The sequence below is a fragment of the Engystomops pustulosus genome, chromosome 9 (genome assembly GCF_040894005.1).
Source record: "Engystomops pustulosus chromosome 9, aEngPut4.maternal, whole genome shotgun sequence".
Classification (NCBI taxonomy): domain Eukaryota; kingdom Metazoa; phylum Chordata; class Amphibia; order Anura; family Leptodactylidae; genus Engystomops; species Engystomops pustulosus.
In genome coordinates, this window is record NC_092419.1 from 76,156,429 (window position 1) to 76,175,852 (window position 19,424).

At 38.9% G+C, this 19,424-nt stretch overlaps 2 protein-coding genes across 3 annotated transcripts; one reads left to right on the forward strand and one right to left on the reverse strand.

Moving 5' to 3' along the window:
• Positions 1-311: 311 nt before the first annotated feature.
• Positions 312-10,896, reverse strand: LOC140077088 (uncharacterized). Of its 2 annotated transcripts, XM_072123966.1 has the most exons (11): positions 10,761-10,896; positions 6,719-6,791; positions 6,392-6,620; positions 6,185-6,292; positions 2,688-4,367; positions 2,464-2,563; positions 1,791-1,939; positions 1,505-1,617; positions 1,282-1,371; positions 1,080-1,202; positions 312-716 (listed from the first exon to the last, which is right to left on the reverse strand). In XM_072123966.1, the coding sequence occupies exons 3-11, from the start codon at positions 6,456-6,458 to the stop codon at positions 582-584; spliced, it is 2,565 nt and encodes an 854-aa protein (XP_071980067.1). In that variant the 5' UTR covers positions 6,459-6,620; positions 6,719-6,791; positions 10,761-10,896; the 3' UTR covers positions 312-581. The 2 variants fall into 2 exon arrangements, with proteins under 2 accessions (XP_071980067.1, XP_071980068.1); XM_072123967.1 differs by lacking the exons at positions 6,185-6,292; positions 6,392-6,620; positions 6,719-6,791; positions 10,761-10,896 and adding an exon at positions 4,479-4,600.
• LOC140077089 (L-threonyl-[L-threonyl-carrier protein] 4-chlorinase-like) lies at positions 9,929-12,042 on the forward strand. Its single transcript, XM_072123968.1, has 6 exons — positions 9,929-10,172; positions 10,289-10,505; positions 10,599-10,690; positions 10,784-10,923; positions 11,218-11,322; positions 11,645-12,042. The coding sequence occupies exons 1-6, from the start codon at positions 10,043-10,045 to the stop codon at positions 11,750-11,752; spliced, it is 792 nt and encodes a 263-aa protein (XP_071980069.1). The 5' UTR covers positions 9,929-10,042; the 3' UTR covers positions 11,753-12,042.
• Positions 12,043-19,424: the final 7,382 nt, after the last annotated feature.

The following is a 19,424-nucleotide window of genomic DNA, read 5'->3' on the forward strand; positions in this document are numbered from 1 at the left end:
GCTGTCTAGTCTAACTTCTAACCTACCATTAGTTGGCCCAGATTTTGGCAGAAAGATTTGCCATATTTATGGTGCATTTGCAGAATATTTAATGCCTGTCCCTTACCTCACTGAGCCCGCCAAATGTTATAAGGCCACATCGTAGCAGTTGTAAAAGTGTCTAAAAACTAATGAAGTATCAAAAACCCATAAGCTTATTCATACCAAAAGAAAGTCAATAACATTAAAGAGGAGAGACATTTAAAAAAAATAATAATAATTTATTATTCATTAATATTCTATTATGGAAATAATATAAATAAGTACAAAAATAAGAAATTTACAGCATTCATGTTCTGAAACATTGTATGTTAGATTACCTTGATTCATTATCTATTGTAAGACTATTGCCGTTTGATACTTTGTAGATGTTTAAGAAAAGCCTGGTGAGCAAGAATATCATGGCATACATGGGAACTAAATAGGACACCTGGGAACTAAATTAGGAAGTTGGGACATTGATCCAGGGATGTAATGTGACTGCCTTTGGAGAATAGGTTAGACTTGATGACGTATCCTTTTCCTAATCTTATCCACTATTATTATAACTTATTATCATCATCGTCATTGTTTTCCCCATTTATTTTCTGTGAGACATCTTCTATGGATCCAGAGAAGCCCCCATTAACAAAACCATCCTTGTGCTTCTTCTGCACTTGTTCTAATATTTGTAAAACCTGAAAAATAATATGTTCAGTTATTTTTGATTCATGTTTACGAGCCTCTCACATATTAATTCCAAGGTGTGTTTCTGCAGTATATACTAATTATATCTGTATTACATTTAGTTATAAAGCATGCAACCTGTTATATGTTTTACAGTGTTCTTTAATGCTTATCAATGTCAATATCACCACATCACTTAGGCATATTGTATGATTATGCTGAGGTTACATTACAGGTACTAGCCCAATACTAAAAAATACTTGTGCAAATTTATTGTATACATTAATCTATTGTACCAATGGAATAGCTATGTTCATAAAGGCATAAATATAAATAATATACAATTAACACAAAATTCAATATAACTGCATTACCTGTGATTTAGGAACGATGCCGACTCTAAAGAATGCAATATTACCAGTTTCTATCTTGGTACAGTCTACCACAGTAGAAGCTATATTTTCAGGTGATGCTCCATCACACAGTACACCATCAACCTAAAATGATAAATGTTTTTACCTGATATCTTTTACTTGTACATTGAATTAAGGTAAATGTACTGGTATTGATATTTACCTTGTCTCCTAACTTTGCATAGACCTGATTGTGATGAGTAGTGTCTGCTTCTCCTGATGGATTGGCTGATGTGACTGCAATGGGGCCAACCTACAAAACCAAGAAATATTAACTTCATTTCGTCTGTAGAAATATTATGTTTGATAAACTACTGTATGTGTGTATAAATATTTTACATTACATTTTTACATTAAGTGTATATTTCAATGTGAGATTCTCTTACCATATCAATTAAGTGAGTAGTCACTGTACAGTCTGGAATCCGTATAGCGATGCTCTGAGGAGTTCCAATGTATTTTGCAGAGTCAAGTGCACCTAGCACATCAAGCCATGGTCCTATAAATACATTGAATTCATGATTAAATAAAGTATAAAAGGCACTAACATTTAAATACATTTTTTTGCACAGGAAGAAACATCTTACACAGTATTTATCCTGAAAAGATAACAACTTCTAGTAGGTGACAAATGCTCATGGTCAACACTAATGTTAAGTGCTTAGCACTCACCTCTTGGGATAACAAGGCTGATGGATGAAGGCCAAGCTGCTTCCATGAAGTCCCAGAGCAAAGGACTAAGCAAATGCCTTGCAGGTTGTAACTGTGCTAGGCTTGAAATCCACAGAGACATTGGGCGGTCTTGCGCTTGACGTTTTGTTCTGCAAAAAGGAAAGATAAATATTGCTAAAACAAATATTGTTTGAGATAGTAAAGTAAATCTACCATCAAAATCAAGCATGATAAACCAGAAACCAGTGAGAAGAAAGTAGTCACTGCACAAGTGCTGAAGGAGCAAGGGAGAGAGTGAAACTGTGTTACAGCCTGTAAAGCCAGATCCCAATGGGCTAAGCTAGCCCCATAATTGTTAAAGGAAGGAGGCCATGTATAACAAATAAGAAGATTATCACAGTCACAGTATCAGGATCTATGAGTAAGTGACCCTGGTTTATCATGCTCGATTTTGATGGTAGATTTCCTTTAATATTGAGGATGCTACATGTAAAATACCCATAGGTGAGAAATAAAAAGCAAGTCCTGCAATACTCCTTTAATATTATAAATTCTGAAATAGAAAAATTATTCCTGAATATAATTACAGGATATTCTCAGCAAAATGTTTACATTTTGTCTGGAGTGATATTTTCAGCAAGCCCATCATACACTGTGTTTAATGTGAACATACTTGTATGCTCTCTCTACTGCTTCCGGCTGATTGCATGCTGCCACCAGGACGTACACTGTGTCTGTAGGTATGCCACATATTCCTCCATTTTTCATAATTTCTACAAAAACAAATGAAAATCAATGCAAATCCTTTGAATAGGATTACACTATCCATATAATGTTACTCTTATTCAATTCTTACTCTAATTTTTTTAGTCATTTCATTTTCCTCTTTGATCTCACCTGCAATTTTTTGTACTGAGCTGGTCTTTGTAGCAGTTAGATGAGGACACTTGGATCTGTCATTTGCAAAGCCACTAATTTTAATGAAGGGGCTGCCAACTGGTAAGAGGGGAGCCTCAAAAGTCATGTTATGAAGAGTAGAAAGGAATAAATAGAAGCCAGTGAAGCCAAATATAATTGTAACAGCAATATCATAACCCAAGGGAAGTGCATTGAGTGTATCAAGAAGAAAACTGATTAAAATAAGCTGGAAAGAAAGAGTATACACAAACCAGGCTTTAGATAAGAAAAGGGTGCTGAAAACAATAAAACTATTAAAGAGAATGAAAGTGATCATTCCTACGGAAGTGTTAAAACCCCTGCTTGTGCTATAGACCCCACTATAACGGAAAATTCCCCATATCACCCACATCACTCCATACAGAAAGAAGGCACTGCTTTCAAGTGTTTTTCCACGGGAAAAAGCTACAGAACCACAAATCAGGTTATAAAGTCCCCCAGCAACTACAACCCATGGCAATACAACTGTAACCAAAGGTTCTTCAGGGTTCCCTGGCATTGTCATGGCAAAGGCAGCTAAAATACTGCATGCATGGGCAAGGATTTCTGCATCCGCATACTTGGAATAACCGAGGTAGGGTTCATCTCCATCTTTATCCTTACGGAGCTTAAATATATTATTGTTCATAAACAATTTCTTAATGGCAACTTCACTGGCTGGGATGCTTGTAGGGGACTTTGCATTGTATAGGGTGATTAGAACTATAATGGCTGATGAAATGTATATTGCAATATCAACCCCCTGTGGGCCACCATGAAAAAATCCTTGTGGGTTACAAGCTAATGCAATGCAGTATGCAACATAGAACAATAAGTATATTGACTGTGTTAGACTCTGAATACTTGTAAAGAGACTGAGGACAATAAATAGTATGGCAAAAACTACAAAGAAGGGAGGGGGGTAATTTAACTGACCGGTGTTCAGGAACTGATAGAGAAGGGAGTATCCTTCTGCGTATCTCAATATGGAGAAAAATGCAAAATGTGTAGCTTCTAACATATGATAGTTACGATATGAGAGGATACAGATAACTGTCTGGTAGACAGCAGCTGTCCACAGCCATGCTACCTGGCCAACAAAAAGACTACTGGTTATTCCAAGGAGCCTGCAGCCAAAGACACTGGAAGCTGCCATGTTAAGGATAAAACAAGTAGCTATCAATGCTACCTTACTGGATCCTCTAGATGCTCCTTGCTCACTGCTTTTATTCGTTATGTCAGTTCCAGGTAAAATAACTTTCTGCTTGCTGAAACTATGTAGAGTTCGACCACCAATAAAATATAACCCAAGTAACACTACAATAAGATAGTTACAAGCAACTGCAGAGGTGCCTATCTTACTATCATAGAATACAACCACTTCATGAATGCCTGAAAAAGAAAGTGCCACAGATATTAAAGCCAAGACAGTTTCCTTTTGTAGGATCCCCACTATGCCAATAATAAACAGCCCAAAGAAAAATGCTACTAAGCCAGGAACCATAGTGTTTCTCATGTCAAGGATGCTGATCACATTGTTTCCTCTAAGTATCAAGTTGACTCCATATCCACACCAGAGGGCAGAGACCGTCCAGTATAATAGCACCCAAAGTGCAGCACTTCCAGAAAGTTTTCGTATTCCTAACAGTCAGATGACAAAGAAGATATAGATAAAGGTTATGTTAAAAATTCTATATTTTTTAAAAAATTAGTTACATTCAGATTCACTGGTGGTAGATGACTAGTACTCACCTCTCCGTCTCATCTCCTTGTGGTGTAATCTGTCCTTGTTATTTGCTAAAGCTGCTACTTTTTTAAATTATTCAAATTAGACTGAAGCACTCTACAGAGCCTCTATCGGCATTCACCGGGAATTAATTTGTGCACACCCTTGGTGCTCTTTTTTCCCACCTGGTACCGTCTACAGAGTTGCAGGGAGCTGGTAACGTCACAGGCTCTCTCCAAATCTCGTAGATGCGCAATGATTACATTCATTACACAGCCGGCTCTCTACAAGCTCCTTAGGCGGTGCCAGGCACGGTAACAAATAACTGGAGGTGTGCATAAATTTAATCCAGGTGCAGCCTTGAGAGGCTCTACAAAGAGCTTCAGCATTGGGGAATTATTTATAAAAGTGATTGTATTCATCAAGTGCGGCCCTTCTAGCATATAACAAGGACAGATTACAGTACAGGGGGACAAGGTGGGTAAGGGAGTACTAATCATCAGTGAATCTTGTGGTAGGTGTCCTTTCAAAGAAATATTCACTATGCAATAGTGTGATACGTGGAGGTCCCAGATATTTTTCTTGTTTGTGGATAACCTTTTTAAGATTGATGTGTATAAATTTCAGTTCATTAAGTGCTTATGTAGAGTATTCAAGTTATAGGGGGACTGTTACTATGGAATATGCCATATCTCCAACAGTTTTTAGGCTGTCCAGTTTTTAGAGCTGGGCGGGTCAGGATGTGAACACTTCTGCCTGGCAAAAATCCTCAGCGTGTATGCTAAGAGGTACAAGTGTTGTAAACCTGCAAATGTTTGAATCCCAAATAATAAGGATTATAGTCCTTCCCTTATCCCGCCAAATACTAAGACCTACCCTCTATAATACCAAAATAATCTCTACCTGCTTTTGGTCAGATACAGTATGCTGAAATATATAATAAACCTGGGACATATGGAAAGTATGATAGCTACTTTAAAGGATATCTACCAGCAGGATCAAGGATTGTAAACCAAGCACATTTGCATGCAGGTGTGTGTCCCCTCTGGCTGGATCTGCTCTTCTTTTATCTTCTTATGCCCTTGTTTTTACAGAACAAGACTTTAAAATTAAGCAAATGAGCCTCACAGGCTCTGGGCTCCATAGCTGTTAATTGAACCCGGAGCCCCTGAGGCCGTTTGCATAATTTTTAAAGCCTCTTTTTTGGGAAAAACAAAGATATAGCTAAAGCTAAAAGAAGAGCGGATCCTGCCAGAGGGAGCACACACCAATATGTAAGTGCTCTTGGTTTACAATCCTTCATCCTGGTGGTCGATTTCCTTTTAATTCCAGATCTGCCTTTTGTAAAGAATGTAAGTGGTTCAGACAGCCTTCATTGTATGGATATACCATTATTGTAGTACTATATTTTACTGTATTGTACTGTATTGTAGTACTATATTTTAACTTGTGTATCATTTATTTCACTTACTCATAAAATACAAAACACATATAAATGTACATCTCGCAGAATGATTTTTTCATATCATCCACTAAGATGTATTCCAATAACCCTGAACTTGATATATTGCATTTGGAACAATTCTCATACCACAGTAAATAATTACAGAATATTAAAATTGACATTTTATCTAAAAAGCATTAGTACAGAAAACCTGCATTATACAAAATGTGTCCCTGTAAAAACTATTAAACTTCATGTAAACATAACAGGTAGATTAGAAATACATACCTGCATATCCTAGAACAGCCGCAAGTATAAGGAGGAGGATACCCAGGGCATTTGGGGGTATAGGAGATGCACCAATGCTGTAATATTGTATTGATAGAAGTAGGCTCCCTAATACAAAGGGAAAAATACTCAAGTATGCACACAGTACATTTTACACCTTCCTTGAATGTTAATATCTGCTGTATAAAAGTTAAAAAAATGCAGTACCTGCACTAATAGCCAGGACACCTATACTGAGGTAGAGAGATTCTCCTGTGTTCTTGGATTCAGTCATAGCTGCTTAAGGTGTCAGACTTTACTCAGACTTGTGAAGAACCTGCTCTCTCCTGAGTCTTTATAGTGAATGATGTCATCCTTCCCTCCCTCAAAAATTGCAGTCTAGGTCACTCTTGCTTGATTTCCTCATCTAGGCAGCAATCTCTTTAGTTTCCTAAGGCTACAAGGAAAAGATACTGGTTAATCAGCATTGGAACTTTTCTCATGCTGGCTCAGAGCTCAGTCATGAGCAATAGGGGTGGTGCTGCCATTACTTACAGATAATTATAGATATATGTTGTACTGTGTATCCGCTCATCAAACTTTCCAAAAATAAAAGACTAGTTCAGATCTAGGAATACATAAAATAATTATCATCTACCATTCTTAATTTAGTAGCAGTTCTCTTGTGCAATAAAGGGTTAAACATCAATAAAAATAAATTGATTTGTTGTTGTGTAGGTAAATTGTTTCCTGTTAGAAGATCAATCAGCATAGAAGAAACTGTAACCCTTATTTCAGCCAATCGGTGGAAGTGTGGACCCAGACAATATGAAATAATAAGAATATATATATATATATATATATATAAAATAATAATTTATACATTTTGGGATCAAATCCCCTATAAGAGGCACAGCGCTTTCCTGAATTCTTACGAGACATTAATAATGTGCAGTGTGCAAAATAAAACAACTAAGACAATTCCTACAGATATGTGGGAACTCATAAAGGACCAAAAATGACCATAATGTTTACTGCAAATTGTGGGTCATTTATTGGTTTTGTTGCTTGTCTCTTGTCTTTGTTGCTTGTTTTTTTGGCGCACAAACTACGTATTGTAATAGGCCGTGATTTTTATTGTTTGCACTGGCTTAATAAATTGGCACGCATTCTTATAGAAGTTACTAGAAGAGCAGAAAAAGTGTCAGGACAAGGTGCACCCAAATTGAGCAACAAAGAAAAAACAGCTGTGAGTGTCGGAAAAGATGTTGAATTGTGGCGCAGACACTTGATAAACAAGGTACTCATGATGCATCAGGAAAAAAGCAAAGGGGTCCAAAAAAAACTGGCGAAAATCAAATAATAAATGACCCCCACTACCTTTAATTTTATTGATCTTATCTGCTTCTTAAATCTTAAAATATAATTTTCTCCCAAATCACAGATTGCTGGGTAACAAGAAAGCTGTGTAGTGTGTAAAATGCCCTACATACATTTCTGGTTTTACTTGCATATTTATTTTGGAGCTGATAAACTACCATAAATTGTGTTAAATGCTAGAATAAGGTTCAGGAAGGAATTTTTGGTTATTTTTAGCTGTAAATTTTATTGACGTTGTAAAAGGATAAGTCAAGACATAAACATGGATGAACAAAATGTATTGATAAATGACAGAGCAGCTAATAAACCGAGAGAACCATAAAGATAAAAATGATATATACGAAAGCCGGCAGTATGTTGTAACCAGTCAAGAGATAAAACAATAAACTAGTAGCTTGTGATAACGCTAAAACTATGCAAACAGTATAAAATTGCAAAAACTAAATAAAGAAACATAACAAGGGACAAAAACAGAACACAAATGTTATACAACAAGGGATAACATAAGAAAAAGGACGGGGAAAAGTACAACATAACCAAAACCTTGTGCGGACAGATAATAGTTGTTAAGTATTTAGATCAGTTACATCATAAAAATTCCACCTTCATGTTCATCTGATAAAACATCCAGGTGAGCACAGGGCTACAATTTACAGATCTGTGCAATCACATTTTCGTTTTATATTTGGAAACAATTATCTGAATGAGTTGTTGTTGATTGTGAGATTAGTATACATTATACTATATATATTAGTATATAGGTATTTATATTCCAGAAATAAGTTTTAAAATTTACCCTCATGATAAATTGCCACCTTTATGTTATAGTCTGTTAATATTGTATCCTTTCTAAATAATGTGCTCATTTTAGGATGTACAACAGGAAATGTGTTTATAGTATGTTGAATGACAAGGAAGCTCTTTACAAAGGTTAGGCAGGACTGGGTTACATACTTTTCAACCCCTATACCTGATCCCAGAACAAGAACCTATTGTCTTAATCCCCCGTTATTTTTTCGCACATTGCCAGAAGTATATCCATTGATTTTCTCGCTGTACAACTTGTCAAGACCTCTGCTGATCTGATTGTATATTTCCAGACTGTTAACTTTTGCTAATCCATGTTTTGTCTGGAAAAGTGTCCATAAAAATATTAAAAATTAACCGTAATGTGTACTACATTCACATAGAAAGTACAGGTTAGAATATTAAAACGTTGTCCTCTGCACCTAAATTCCAGTCTTTGTTAAATAAAAAAATTACTTGCTTAAAAATTTTGCCAATAGACAAAAATTGGAGTTTTTTTTTTAGATTTCTCACTATTCTCACAAAACTTATATCAGTTAAAGGGGTATTCCTATCTGGGCATTTCAATTTAATTCATTTTCCATATTTAAACATTTCTTCAATTGGAGATTGTTCCTGTGTGAAGATAATTTTTCATAAATGTATTCATGTTATCCCTTAGAAACGAGATAGCTTCCTCGTATATGACCACCTCACATTTTGGCAGCAGTGGCCAGACATGCGCTATTGAGCTCTGGCCACCTGGCTTCAGAAATCATTACCACAGGACGGCTGTAGGACCTGCAGTACCTCACGTATATTTCATATACAAAAACTTTTTGTTTCTTTGTGCAATCCCTCCAGCAAAGGTGGTCGTATCCGGAGACACAGTCTTGTTTCTAAGGGACCATATCACTACATTTATGAGAAATTATCTTCACACAGGTAAAAAAAAGTTTATGACATCTAATTGAAGAAATGTTTATATATGGCAGATTGATAAATCTGGATATGAATGCCCAGACGAGAATACCTCTTTAAGTAGTAAGTAAAAAAGCAAGATATTGGGGGCATAGGGGGTGTTTTTTTTTCACTTTGCACCTCTTGCACCTGAATTTATGAAATATTGGTGCCACAATATTTATGTTTTCTGACACTCTTGACTTGTTCTATCTTTGCGCGCCGCTTGTGAATCCACCAGTTTTCTGGCGCTTCTATTTTTCACCTTTCTGGCGCATTATGTGACGTAAAAAGAGAGCAGCTAAAAGCTGGTCTAGGGATTTCTAAACCTTTTAGTGTGCCAATTCCTTATTCCCTTGCACCACAAACTTACATCCAACTGAAATATATAGCACAGTTCTAGCGCCACCCTGCACCAAAATTAATAAATGCCCCTCATTGTTTTTAGGATATCTGAGATTTCTAAAAATTGGCAGAGAATTATTATACTTATTGCATCTCATATTTACTTCCTTAATTACTGTGGAATTCCCTGGACTGGGCTCCTGACATCATAATGACACCTGAAGTTTGTAACAAGGAAATTCTTTTTTTATTAACACAAGATTTCCAAGTAAAATAACCTGTTTCTAAGAATAGCAGCATGGGCTGGGCTGGATCCTTGTCAAATTCACTATATAAGTGAGTGTGACAGGCAGACAGTTATATCCGGTTTTCAACCTTTGCTGGAAAGACTATCCTAGTAACTACACCATGAAGACCGACACTATCAAGATGAAGACCTTCTATGATGCCAATGGCTACCTGACAAGCGTTGATGTTTTAGATGAGAAGGAATTGTTCCAAGCTCAGAAGGAACATGCAAAGCTGGAAGAGAGGTTTGGTAAGTTTCTTAATGTAGCTGTACATGTATTTTATATGTATTTATTTACTTACGTGTTTAGATGTATTTTAGACTGAATTGCACCAAAAGTAGAAGTACCTTATTTTATCTTTCAGGTAAGGAATATGCTCAGTACAATCTACACAACATCCACATGCAGTATGAGTGGGTGATGAACCTGGCCACCCATCCCAATCTACTGAGAGCAATCACAGCTGTCCTGGGCCCCAATGTCATCCTTCTGGACTCAAGATTTATCTGTAAATATCCTGCCTCTGAGGTTCCACACAAAGAAGATACTGCTCCCTATGTTGCCTGGCATCAAGACATCAAGTGAGTATGAAAGCAAGTAGACATCCAAAAAAGCTAAATGATAAAAGCATTTTAAGTTTTTAACCTAAATATTACTTTCTTACATCTTTTCAGATACTGGGGATTTGAGGGTGGTCCAGTGGCTTCAGTATGGTTGGCATTTGATAATGTTGATGCAGAAAATGGAGTTCTGCAAATCATTCCAGGTATCCATTTCTGTATTACATGTTTCTGCACTAAATGTTTATATCATATAGTGTTTATATTCAGACTTACATATGTTGTGTGTAATACCCCAGGAAGTCATAAGCAAGGTATTCTGGAACACAGAACTGCAGATATTCCCGGGAACATGCTGACCGCAAACCAGGAGATTCCAAAGCACCTGGTGAACGCAGAAGATATGGTTGAGTGTCCACTGAACGCTGGTCAAATGTCTGTAAGTAGAACATTTCAGAAACATTACAAAGATTACATTTTAATACTTTTTTATACATGATAATTAAAATCATTAACAATGGAAGAGGAATAATTCAGTGTCTTATCGATAGTTATGCCATTTTTAGAATATATCTGTCTAAAGATTGAATTGGCTTGAACCCTTTTCAGGTATAAAGATGTGACTGCTCAATGGACTGGCAGACTATTCTCTATTTAAAGAAAAGGGAAATTAAGGTAGAATGTGATGTTTACTGAACAATATATATATATATTTACTCCACTATACTGATAGGTACATGATGGTCTGACTGTTCATGCCAGCGAACCCAACATGTCTGACAGAAGGAGATGTGGATTTGTCATTCGTTATGTTCCTACAACAGCTTATCCTATTAAGGTGAGAAGACAAAGCCCAAGAGCTTTGAATGGCACCACAAAAGTACCTGCCAAGGCATTTTACACTGTTACTTGTTACGCACTAGTACTGTCAGACTGGGACCACCAGATAAAATTATTCTGGGGTCATCCTTCATCATCTCCCAGAAAAGAGACCCTACTACCTTCTTCTGTCCAGTACTAGGTTAGTGCCTGGGCAGACCGCAGTATCCCAAACCAGTCTGACACTGAGCAAGGCTACACTTGTAATAAATATGTATAATGATGAAGAAGATTTATCATCAACCCACCCATATAAAATTGTGTTTATATCTCCATTACAGGATCCAGAACGTCCAAGAACTTTTCCTGCGACTGTACTGGTGGCTGGAATTGATGAATACAAGAACTTTAAGGACAATGCACCTAACTTCTTTACCAAGACATTGTAATTTCTTGCTCAGTGTGTTCAGAGATATGAGTAATATGGAAATGATGGTATAGAATGACTATTGATACGGATCAGGACCCCAGATATTTGCTTACATCTAGTATACTACGTTAGTCATTTGATAAGAATATTGTGTGCCTGATGTATAAAATCCTATGTATATTATTAAATGTTAACCTAACATAATATTTATGACACCTTCTCATCTACAAAAATGCATTTGACACAAATATAATAATGTTTTCCATTGTTCTGCTAAGTTATTGCACTGCATTCCTGTGTTAGTGATGTAAAAACTGTAATAAATCAATTTATTGTAAAAGAAAATGGATTCAGATATTGACTTTCTATTACATGTTATAAACATTTAAGATATGGCAACATTGCAACACAACAGCCTGTCCCAGAAGAACACATAAAGGATGACTAAGCAGAAGTAACTGCAAGTTACAGTTTCACATCATGCACAATAACAATTATGTTAGGCTTTAGGAGTGATTTTTTCACATTTTCATAAAAATTCTCCAATACCTACTTTTTGAAGGATTAGTTCAGTTTAGAAGTGGCTTAGAGGGGCTACATACCGTATATACCCAAGTATAAGCTGACCCGAGTATAAGCGGAGGCCTCTAATTTTACCACCAAAACTGGGAAAACCTATTGACTCTAGTATAAGCTGAGAGTGGGAAATGCATTGATCACAGCCTCCCCGTATATATATCCAGCAAGCCCCCTGTAGTATATATCTTGCCAGCCCCCTGTGGCATTTAGCCAGACAGCCCCCTCTGGCATATAGCCAGACAGCCCTCTGTTTGCCCAGCACATAAAAAAATAAACGTACATACTCACCTTCCAGAGGTCCCCAATGCTCAGCGCTGCTCCCTGATGCTCCCGTCCCTGCGGCTCCTCTTCTCTCTGCTGTAACAGCCAGCAGAGCCTCGGCCATGAACACTATGATGTAATCAGTGGCGACACCGCCGCATCACAGTGTGCGCCAGCCGGCAGAGCACATGGCTCCTGTGGGGACTGGAGCATGGGGGAGCTGCACCAAGCATCGGGGATGCCGGAAAGTCAGTATGTACATTTATTTTTTATAGACTTGTGAATAAGCCGATGTGGGGTTTTTCAGCACATTTGTCAGCACGGCAATAGAAAATCCCCATAAATGATTCCACAATAGAAACTGTACATCTCTAAATATTTAAAACCGATTGTAGAATGTTTCACGGGTAAAAGGGTTCAAACGAAATTAAGGTGAACTTAAGCAATATATTTAAGCAATACATTCATTTAACCATAAAATCTGCACAATGTTAATTAAGAAAAATAAGAATCATTATGACCCATATAGTTCTGTGGGGTGACAATGTGGTTATATTATCAGGCTACAGATGTATATACACATTCATCTGGCTACTGACATTGTACTAACACACTGACACATAGAAAGATGAGACATATCAAAGATGCTTAAGATTACACATAGGCTGACAGATGTTTACATTGTTACACTGTGAGCTCTGCTACATGTCACAGATATATGCCCTGCCTCCCCTTTCCTCCAGGGTCCTTGCAGTTGGCAGCCTCTCTCTACTCACGATCTCCTGGCAGGATGTGAGTGTCTCTGAGCTCTGTGCAGGAGTGGGCTACAGACACACAGCAGAGAGAGTCAGAAATCCAACATGGCGTCTGACTCTGTGCAGGAGTGGGCTACAGACACACAGCAGAGAGAGACAGAAATCCAACATGGCGTCTGACTCAGTCAGAATTCAGAAGTTACAGGGTCATGTCTAGGGACAACTGAAATTGTATACACCAGAGCTGATAGAGACAGGATGGATATAAATCTGTGAAATGCTGCATTTTTGTTAATAACAGTGAATTAGAAAATGTGTTATTTTGTTATTCTGAGTACATATAAGAAACTTGTATTTGTGGGGATACTCCTTTAAGTAGTTACTTCTTTGTATGCAATCATCTCTTATAGAAGATAAGTATGTAAAGTTCTGCAATTAACAAAAAACACATATACCATAACTGTTGCACAACAAAACGGACAGTTGGTATGTGAGTGACATTACAGGCAGTCCCCTACTTAAGGACACCCAACTTACAGACAACCACTAGTTACAAACGGACCTCTGGTAATTTACTGTACTTTATCCCTAGACTGCAATAACCAGCCATAACAGTTATCAAAGGTGACGACATTAAGCTTTATTGTTAATCCTGGTTCTGATGACAACCCAACATTTTTAAAAATCCAATTGTGACAGTGGATTTACAATTGTGGGGTTACAATTATAAAATATACAGTTTGGACCTACATGCAAATTCAACTTAAGAACAAACCTACAGAACCCATCTTGTACGTAGCCCGGTGACTGCCTGTATAAACAGAGATATTACATTGCATCAGTAGAGTAAATGCAACATGTTGGAATGGGGTTAAGGACAAGGGTGTTTCTATGGGAGGAAAGGCAGTGGTGATGTATGCATCTTGCACATGATGACCAATCGTGTTTAATGCCCGCAAGGTCGACTGCAATTAATCTCTGCTGGTTCCTTTCTTAATTTACAACTTTCCCCTGACAATGTAGGAGGGAGGGCGGTCCTCTCACTCGATACTGTGAAGACTTTCAACAGCGTCAAGTGGGAGTATCTCTCGATACTAGAGAAAATGGGCTTTGGGCCAAGTTTTCAACACTGGGTAAAACTGAGTTAGGACTAATGGAATAGAGGGTCACCTATATAAACAGATGGAGCAGACTACACAGGAGGAGACAGTACTGATCATAGGCGACTTTAACTTTCCAAATATAAATTGGCATCAGGGCTCTTCTTCATCTGCGTAGGGGATACACTTAATATAGATAATTTTATGGTGCAGCTTGTGGAAGATCCCACAAGAGGTGATGCATTGTTGGACTGTTAAGGAAAACCTAGCTGATAGATCAAAACTTTTCTATTTTCCTAAAAGCATTGTAACAGAGAATACATTTTAAGATGGCGCCAGCATCGTGATCATAACCAAAACAATCGAAGCTAAAGAATTTCAGAAATGCATTATCCCGACATCAAGGAAGTTCTTCAATCAAAAGACTACATGAGCTGGGAATTCTCCGCCCCCTTCTGCTTCTTTCCCTAATTTGTATTTAGATTTGTGGATCCAAATAAAGCTTGTGCAGTGCAGATATTTGCCCTGGGTAACAGCATTAGCAAATCTTGCATCCGCAATTTGTCTAAGTCATCCTTTGCATGCTTATTGATTAGAAACACGCAGTCAATGCACACTAAAAGAGGATAATCTTAAATCCTACCCGGGACCTTGTGATTTCTAAAAATGCAGAGATTGTCCAAAATGTCAATGTCCGGGAAACCCTATGGAACAGTGATCATAACGTAATTATTCTCCTCTTAAGCAAAAGCATGTGGGAATTTTAAGAAGGCAAATTTCCCAAAATTCAGGGCTGTTCTGCAGGATATAAACTGGGATAAGATACTGTCAAATGATTTTACTAATGTGAAATGGGAGAAATTCAAATCTATCCTTTGTACATTATACTAAATTTATTCCAATAGGTAACAAGTATAGACGGGCTAGATTACACCCCTCGTGGCTTACAGCTACAGTTAAAAGGGCAATTAATGATGAAAAGAGCGAATTCAAAAATATAAATCTGATGGTCACCTGAGGCTTTCAAGAAGGAAATAAAATGAGGGCTTAATACTAAATGAAAGACGGGTGGCCAAAATTAGCAAATACATTTTTTAAGTATATCAATGCGGAAAAAATGGGTCAGAGCAGGTTGGACCCCTTTATTCTGAAAATGGGGCATTGGTGACTGGAGACCAAGAGCAGGTGGAGATACTGAATGACGGTGGCGGTGCTAGTCTGGGTCATGCATCCTGTAATATACTAGAATGGCTGAATGTAGACATGATCCACTCTAAGCTCTATAAAATCAATGTGTACAAGGCACCTGGACCAAATTCTCTTACCCCCCCCCCCCCCCCCCAGAATTCTTAAAGAACTCAGTTCCGTTATTCCTGTACTGCTATCTAAAATCTACAGGGATTCCCTAATGTCTGGTAAGGTACCAAGTGACTGGCACAAGGCAAATGTTGTGCCAATATTTATAAAAAGGCTCAAAATATTGGAAGGGTAAGTAAAAGACTACATTTTTCATATGTGACATCAAATAGTATAATAAGTGACAGCCAGCATGGGTTTACTAAGGATAGAAGTTGTCAAACTAGCCTTATCTGCTTCTATGAATAGGTGAGCAGGTGCCTGGATGGAGGAGCTGCTATGGATATTGTGTTTTTGGACCTTGCAAAGGCATTTGATACTGTCCCTCATAGAGGATTGATGGGTAAAGTACAGTCTATTGGTTTGTCAGGAATCATTCTATTGATCCAAGATACAGAGACTATCCATGTCTTTTGCTAATGGAAAGTGGCATTAAGTGCTGATGATTTACTTCTATTTCTAGACTCCAAGCATTCCATAACTGCTGTCATCTCTGTTAGTAGTTTTAGGGATTACTCTGGCCTCCGGATGAACTGGAGCAAGTCTGTTCTCCTCCCAGTGGACCACTTGCCGGCTGATTCAGCTGTGGCATTCACTTAACTGCAGATGGTACAAGAATTCAGGTACCTAGTCATAGTATCCGCTGATGTTAAGGCATATATCTCTCTGAATATTTTCCCCTTACTTATGAAGTTTACCACAGAACTTAATCTATGGTGTAACAAATCTTACTAAAATGATTCAGATTCCCCAATTGCTATATGTTATTTATAATTCCCCGTATCCCATTGAAGTAATACAATAAATTTCCACCATTGTTGAAAAAAGGGATACCCTGGATCAAATATGAAACTCTGCAGCACCCCCTAAAGATGAAGGGGGCTTGGCTACCCCACATCTGTGGATATACTTCCTGTCTCTTCATCTTCAGCACTTTCATGGGTAGGGAAAGTATGATGCTCCGGGCCCAAAGCAATTTCTAGGCATTACAGGCTGTCTTGCCTTTACACCGGTGTGGCATAACCCTTAATTACCTGAGATTTTTAGATTGAAGGGGTTTATTCCTAGTGAGGAAAGGGCGTATGTAGTGTAGCTCAATTGCAAATCGCAAGGACTTTTAAGGCTGGCCTTTTTGCGGATCTTCAACGAGAATTTGATTTGCCTCACAACCTATTCTACAAATTCTTTCAATTATGACACGCATGGCAGACGTCAAGTAGAAACCGAAGGGTCTCCTGGCCTCCCAAGGGTCGACAGCTGGTCTGATATCTATGTTATACAGCTTCTTGCTGACAGAGTAACTCAGACGCTTTCTACTCATCTCCCAGTTATTTTTAGTGCCCAGGGTTTTCAGATACCCAGCCTTTTTATATGGTACTGGTCTGCGAAGTTAGAACCAGCAGATCATATACTTATGTTCGGGGGGGGGAGGGGGGTGTGCAGCTTAATAGCTTAATTCTGGCATGAGGTGCTTAGACAGTCAATATTTCATATCTTGGTTACAGCAACCCCATTGCACTGTGTCTTGCGCTATATGGAGGAGCTCCAGGGGTATGAGTTCTCTAAGCTAGCTGTTCAATGTACTCTATATCAAGCAAGGAAGTTGATAGATCCATGTTATAGAAACTTCAGGATAGTGAAAATGCATTTGGAAGAATGTAGGGGTAGCGGGGAGGGTATGGAAACTTCTGTTGGGGTGGTGAAAATAAAATTTATTTGTATATAAAAAAATCTTCAATAAATATTTTATCGATTTAAAACACAAACATAGTTGTCCTCCCCCCAGGAGTTTAAACACTCCTCCAACCTCCTAGCCAATTTTTCCCCCCAAACAATCGCACCCCCCCCCCTTATTGAGATGCAGCCCATCCCTGCTGTAGAGCCTGTAGCCAACAGCAAATTCAGCCGAGTTCTCCATGAACCCAAACCCCTTTTTCCAAGACCAATTTTTGAGCCACTGTTTTACCTCCCTGATCTCCTGCTGCCTTTCTGGTGTGGCACATGGTACATGCAGTATTTAAGAAAAGAAAGCTACCTTTGAGGTCCCTGAGCTTATGGCCTTAGTCTCTGAAGTCTGACAGAATGCTGGCTCATGGCTAGAGATTGGCGATCGTCTCGTCCCATTCGCCGAATTTTTCGACAAAAAATTAGATTCGACCCGAATCAAAACGAATCACGTTAAAAAACAGGCATTTCCTGGCTGCAGAGAGCCTCTAGGGCAGTGGTGGCGAACCTATGGCACGGGTGCCAGAGGTGGCACTCGGAGCCCTCTCTGTGGGCACCCAGGCCATTACCAGAGAGGACTCCAGGTATCTTCCTGCAGTCCCAGACAACCCAGGATTTGCTGTGCACAGAGCTATTTTAAAGTGAAAGTGCTATCTGGGACTATTTTCTGCTTTATTGGTGTCCTCAGGTGCTGATATGAATGAAAGTTGTGACAGAGCAGGGAGTATAAATTTCTCTGGTGGCACTTTGCGATAATTAAGTGGGTTTTGGTTGTAGTTTGGGCACTCGGTCTCTAAAAGGTTCGCCATCACTGCTCTAGGGTGTTGTAGAACGTTGTGCCATGCTTAAATATGCATAGGGAGCGTGGTTTGGTCTTCAAACAATGCTGTGTTTTAGTGTGACACGCACATGACAGCCGCGGCTCTTAGAATCGCTTCACTCTTCACTTCCATGTGCACTTACATAGGCCAACTTCCCCAAATAAGCGAAGCGGGAATGCAGCCTGACAAGGTAACGTCTGTGCCAGCTCAAAAGAACTAAACTGAGGGCCAAGATCCCACTATAACATCAAAGAGTGCACTCTTTTTACACTGAGTGGCACAATGATATTGTGTGTTGGTGGCATCAAAAGCAGCAGCAGGAGCCCACAGTGGCACAATGATATAGTGTGAATGTGGCATCAGTAGCAGCAGGAACCCGCAGAGTGGCACAATGATATAGTGTGAAGGTGGCATCAGAAGCAGCAGTAGCCTGCAGAGTGGCACAATGATATAGTGCGTTGGTGGCATCAGTAGCAGCAGCATCAGCAGAAGCCCGCAGAGTGGCACAATGATATAGTGTGAAGGTGGCATCAGAAGCAGCAAGAGCGGCAGAGTGGCACAATGATATAGTGTGAAGGTGGCATCAGAAGCAGAAAGAGCAGCAGAGTGGCACAATGATACAGTGTGAAGGTGGCATCAGTAGCAGCAGCAGCGGGAGGAGCCCACAGAGTGGCACAATGATATAGCGTGTTGGTGGCATCAGTAGCAGCAGCATCAGCAGAAGCCCGCAGAGTGGCACAATGATATAGTGTGAAGGTGGTATCAGAAGCAGCAAGAGCGGCAGAGTGGCACAATGATATAGTGCGTTGGTGGCATCAGTAGCAGCAGCACAAGAAGCCTGCAGAGTGGCACAATGATATAGTGTGAAGGTGGCATCAGAAGAAGCAAGAGTGGCAGAGTGGCACAATGATATAGTGTGTTGGTGGCATCAAAAGCAGCAGGAGCCTGCAGAGTGGCACAGTGATATAGTGTGAAGGTGGCATCAGAAGCAGCAGGAGCCCGCAGAGTGGCACAATGATATAGGGTGAAGGTGGCATCAGAAGCAGCAGGAGCCCGCAGAGTGGCACAATGATATAGTGTGAAGGTGGCATTAG